At 41.6% G+C, this 6000-nt stretch overlaps 1 protein-coding gene across 1 annotated transcript; it reads left to right on the forward strand.

Annotated features, from left to right (window-relative positions):
- Positions 1-4975: 4975 nt before the first annotated feature.
- Positions 4976-5677, forward strand: BKCO1_3900098 (uncharacterized protein; the record flags this gene model as incomplete). The annotated part of the gene is made up of 1 exon (XM_020275412.1): positions 4976-5677. The coding sequence occupies one exon, from the start codon at positions 4976-4978 to the stop codon at positions 5675-5677; it is 702 nt and encodes a 233-aa protein (XP_020128580.1).
- Positions 5678-6000: the final 323 nt, after the last annotated feature.

A 6000-nucleotide genomic window follows, 5' to 3' on the forward strand; every position in this document is an offset into this window, starting at 1 on the left:
AGGGCGCACTAAATTTCTCTTAGTTATATATTACCGTAGACGCGTATACGCTTACCGAAACGGGCTTAAGATTACGGGTTAATACGTATAGATATTATTAATTAATAGATTCTATCTCTACTCTCGGCTCTACCGCCGGCCCCGGCCCGCCCTTCTAAAGAAATAATAAGATCTAAAAAGAACGATACTAAAAAATTCTTTTATTAGAAGACGATAAAATCTAGATATAAGAGAACTCTTCTTATCTCTAGCTCTAGCGTAGAGGACGCGTCTATTACTACTCTACTCTCTTCTCTATTCTATTATATATATAGCTTTCCGGTATAAGTTTTATTAATTAATACGTCGGCGATTTAGACCGGCCGGCGTCGATCTACGTATAATCGGAATAATAGTTCTTCTATTATCTAAATATAGTATTATATCTAGTCGGTTTCTATTACTATTTAAAACTATTAATCTTATATTCTACTCTACTTCGATCGACCGTAGCCCGCCCTATTCGCCTAAGGAATAGACTCTAAAGTTATTAGTATATTATTATCTATATCTTACTATACTACGCTTATATTATACGACTACTAGGCTAAGCCGCGCCTTTTCTACTACTAGCCGCCGGCGTATTACTAGAAAGATAATAGAATAGAAGCTCCCTAAAGCCGTTATCTTATTAATAAATAAAATCTACCTTCTTATACTACTACCTCTCTCTACTTTTTCGATAAAATCTATATTCTAGTACTCTTTCGCCGCGTCGGCTCTCTCTCTTACTATCTCTCTTAAATCTACCTATTCTCTTACCCCCCCTCTAATATCTATCGATTAATAGAACTCGCTTCTTCTAATCTTTCTTCTTTTTTACTTTTAAATAGTATTACCCGCGCCTATTACTATCGTTACGAGCTAGAGGTTCGACTTATTCGCTTTTTATATAGGTTTTCGCCTAGTATATATTTATACTTATTATAAGTCTAAGTTGTTTAGATTTAGAGGGGCGTAGGGGCCGAAACCGTAGGACTTAGCGAAAATTTTAGAATACTAAAATTTTCGAATACTAAAATTTTCGAATACTAAAATTTTCGAATATTTCGTTTATCGATTCTTTATAATACTCTACTAGAATATTAATTATAGTTAATATTAAGCGTAACTCTTACGTAAAGCTTAGTAGAAGTAAGCGTAAGTACGTAGCGTACTAAAGTCTAAAGCGTATCTAGTAAAGCGTAACGCTAGCCCTTTACGTAGTACGCGGCGTATTAAAAGCCTATCTAGAAAAGCGTAACGCTCGCCCTTTACGTAATACGTAGCGTACTAAAAGCCTATTTTAAAAAGCGTAACGCTAGCCCTTTACGTAATACGTAGCGTACCGAAAGCCTATCTTAAAAAGCGTAACGCTAGCCCTTACGCGAAAAGCGGCGCACTAGAAGCCTATCTAGAAAAGCGTAACGCTAGCCCTTACGTAGTACGCGGCGTACTAGAAGCCTATTTAGAAAAGCGTAACGCTAGCTCTTTACGTAGTACGCGGCGTACCGAAAGCCTATCTAGAAAAGCGTAACGCTAGCCCTTACGCGAAAAGCGTAACGCTAGCCCTTTACGTAGTACGCGGCGTACTAGAAGCCTATCTAGAAAAGCGTAACGCTAGCCCTTTACGTAGTACGCGGCGCACTAAAAGCCTATCTAAAAAAGCGTAACGCTAGCCCTTTACGTAGTACGCGGCGTACTAGAAGCCTATTTAGAAAAGCGTAACGCTAGTTCTTTACGTAGTACGCGGCGTATTAAAAGCCTATCTAGAAAAGCGTAACGCTAGCCCTTACGTAGTACGCGGCGCACTAGAAGTCTATCTAAAAAAGCGTAACGCTAGCCCTTTACGTAGTACGCGGCGTATCGAAAGCCTATCTAGAAAAGCGTAACGCTAGTTCTTACGTAGTACGCGGCGTATTAGAAGCCTATTTAGAAAAGCGTAACGCTAGCTCTTACGCGAAAAGCGTAACGCTAGCTCTTTACGTAGTACGCGGCGTACTAAAAGCCTACTTAGAAAAGCGTAATACTAGCCCTTACGCGAAAAACGTAACGCTAGCCCCTACGCGAAAATAAGCGTAACGCGGGGTTTTTAAGTAAATACGCGGCGTACTACTAACCGTATAAAAAATATATTAATCTTTACCTACTTCGTTACTCTAGGACTTTAATTAGTTTTCTATTCTTTAAAATACTATACGAAGGCTTAAAAAATAGTATTCTACTATAAGAAGACCGGTCGTAAAGCCTATAAACGACTTACGACGAAGATACGTCCCTCTATCTTATTTTAGAACCTACTAATTCGAAAGCCTCTACCCTAAAATTCTACGTATTTCTAGAATAATTCGAAGGCTATCTAGATAGTCTATTCGTCTATAGAAGACTAGTCGTATTTTATATCGAAATAGACCGCGTAAACTAGACCCCCTACCTACTTAACGTAAACGAGATAAGTATATTTATCGAGTTCTAGAAAGAAAAGAAGTATAGTAAACGAATATAGCTCGAACTATTTACGACGATAGTAGAAAGTACGGTAGCTACTAACTAGTAGAACTAGATATAGTACTACTAGAGAGTTATAGTTATTACGGATAGTAAAGATAGAGGTAAGTACCTACTTATCTATAACTACGATTTAGTGCTAGACGCGGCTTTAAAGCGATAAAGAAATATTCTACTTAACTATTAATAACGACTTATAGCCTTTATAGAAGCCTAGGCGATACTACTAGAAGTTTAGTATAATACCGACGACTTAGATATAGGATAGAACTAATACGTTATACACACCTATAAGTAGATAAAAAGAATAGTTATAAGCGGCGATAGACCGCTAGAAGACGATAACGAACGAATTTAGAATTATATTAGATTAGATAGACGCTAGACTTTTTATACTTTCTAGTAGCGTTATATTAACCGTAGTTAATATCTTTTATTTAATTTTAATCCGTTTAATCCGTTATATAAATTATATTACTTTTTAAAGAAGTCTAATAGCGTAGTAGATATTAACCGTAGTTAATATCGTAGATATAACTTTATAAATAGCTAACCCCTAAGATAATTATTTCCCGCCCGAAAATAAAGAAGAAAATAAAGAGAATTTCGCACCCTTATTAGTCCGAAGGACTATCTATATTTCTAGAGAAGTAAGAAGTATTCTAACGAAAGAGTTTCGGATTAATATTAGAGCCGATAAACTAATATATCTTACTACTACTTAGTATACCCTAGTTACTTATTAGTACTATTATAAAGGTCTTATTAGAATTACGCTAAACGCTAGATACGCTAGACGTATCGTTAGACGTTAGAGATATTTATCGCTATTTAGAAGAATCTAATCTCGGTAATCGACGAAGAGGTTTTAAGGAACCCGGCGTAGGCGATAAGCGTAACGGCTTAAGTAGACCTAATATAGACGATAATAATAATAATAATAATAATAATAGATATAGCGACTTAGAAGAGCCCGGCGTAGGATAAGAGGAATTAGAAGTAGCTAACTCGCTAGTACGTCTTCGCTTATAAGTAGACTATATCGCTAGCTAGTTCTTTAACGTATCTCGTAATACGAAAATACGCTTAGAGCCTTTTAGAAACTTCTTACTAGACGCTAATATTACTATTAAAAGCTAAAGGGTATTAGGCCTCTTCGTCTAATCGTACGAGGCCTCCGATTCTTTTATTATTTATAGAGATTTATTAGTAATAGCTTTACGTCGATTATAGGCGTTATTAACTAAGATTAATCTTTTTTTTAAGCTATACTATTCTAGCCTTAGTCTTATCTAGTCTTACTTTAGCCTTACTTTAAGAGCGGTTTATATCGTAGTATAAGTCGAGTATAGAGCGCGCTTAGATTCTTTACTTATATTTTTAGTAGAAGAAGCCGGGATTTAGGTAAGAAACTCGTATCTTATTATAAGTCTAAGTTGTTTAGATTTAGAGGGGCGTGGGGGCCGAAACCGTAGGACTTAGCGAAAATTTTAGAACACTAAAATTTTCGAACACCAAAATTTTCGAACACCAAAATTTTCGAATATTTCGTTTATCGATTCTTTATAATACTCTACTAGAATGTTGACTATAGTTAATATTAAGCGCAACTCTTGCGTAAAGCTTAGTAGAAGTAAGCGTAAGTGCGTAGCGTACTAAAGCCTAAAGCGTATTTGGTAAAGCGTGACGCTGGCCCTTTACGCAGTGCGCGGCGCACCGGAAGTCTACCTAGAAAAGCGTGACGCTCGCCCTTTGCGCAATGCGCAGCGCACCGAAAGCCTACCTTGAAAAGCGTGACGCTAGCCCTTGCGCGAAAAGCGGCGCACCGGAAGCCTACCTGGAAAAGCGTGACGCTGGCCCTTGCGCGAAAAGCGGCGCACCGGAAGCCTACCTGGAAAAGCGTGACGCTGGCCCTTGCGCAGTGCGCGGCGCACTAGAAGCCTACCTGGAAAAGCGTGACGCTGGCCCTTTGCGCAGTGCGCGGCGCACCGAAAGCCTACCTGGAAAAGCGTGACGCTGGCCCTTGCGCGAAAAGCGTGACGCTGGCCCTTTGCGCAGTGCGCGGCGCACTGGAAGCCTACCTGGAAAAGCGTGACGCTGGCCCTTTGCGCAGTGCGCGGCGCACCGAAAGCCTACCTGGAAAAGCGTGACGCTGGCCCTTGCGCAGTGCGCGGCGCACCGAAAGCCTACCTGGAAAAGCGTGACGCTGGCCCTTGCGCGAAAAGCGTGACGCTGGCCCTTTGCGCAGTGCGCGGCGCACTGGAAGCCTACCTGGAAAAGCGTGACGCTGGCCCTTGCGCGAAAAACGTGACGCTGGCCCCTGCGCGAAAATAAGCGTGACGCGGGGTCCTTAAGCGAATGCGCGGCGCACTACTAACCGCATGAAAAACATACCAATCTTCACCCACTTCGTTACTCTGGGACTTTGATTAGTTTTCTATCCTTTAAAATGCCATACGAAGGCTCAAAGAATAGTGTTCTACCACAAGAAGACCGGTCGCAAAGCCCACAAACGACTCACGACGAAGACACGTCCCTCTGCCTCATTTCAGGACCCACCGATCCGAAAGCCCCTGCCCCAGAATTCTACGCATTTCTAGAACAATTCGAAGGCTACCCAGGTGGTCCATTCGTCTATGGAAGACCAGTCGCATTTCACACCGGAACAGACCGCGTAAACTGGACCCCCTACCTACTTGACGCAAACGAGATGAGTACATTTGCCGAGTTCTGGAAAGGAAAGAAGCATGGTAAACGAACATGGCTCGGACTGTTCACGACGATAGTGGAAAGCACGGTGGCTGCCAACTGGTGGGACCAGGTGTGGCACTGCTGGGGAGTTGCAGTCATTACGGGCAGCAAAGGCAGAGGCAAGCACCTGCTTATCTACGACTGCGATCCGGTGCCAGACGCGGCTTCAAAGCGACGAAGGGATGTTCTACTCGGCTATCAACAACGACTCGTGGCCTTTGCAGAAGCCCAGGCGACACTACTAGGAGTTTGGTACAACACCGACGACTCAGGCACAGGACAGAACCGATGCGTCACACACACCTGCGAGTGGATAAAAAGAATGGTCATGAGCGGCGATAGACCGCTAGAAGACGACGACGAACGGATTCAGAATTACATTAGGTTAGATAGACGCTAGACTTTTTGCACTTCCCAGTAGCGTTATGTTGACCGTAGTCAACATCTTTCATTCAATTTTAATCCGTTTGATCCGTTGTATGAATTGTGTTACTTTTTAAAGAAGTCCAATAGCGCAGTGGATGTTGACCGTAGTCAACATCGTAGGCATAACTTCATAAACAGCCAACCCCCAAGACAATTATTTCCCGCCCGAAAATGAAGAAGAAAATGAAGAGGATTTCGCACCCTTGTTAGTCCGAAGGACTATCCATGTTCCCAGAGAAGTGAGGAGTGTTCTGACGAAAGAGTTTCGGGTCAATGTTGGAGCCGATAAACCAATAC

The sequence above is a fragment of the Diplodia corticola genome (genome assembly GCF_001883845.1).
Source record: "Diplodia corticola strain CBS 112549 chromosome Unknown scaffold39, whole genome shotgun sequence".
NCBI lineage: Eukaryota > Fungi > Ascomycota > Dothideomycetes > Botryosphaeriales > Botryosphaeriaceae > Diplodia > Diplodia corticola.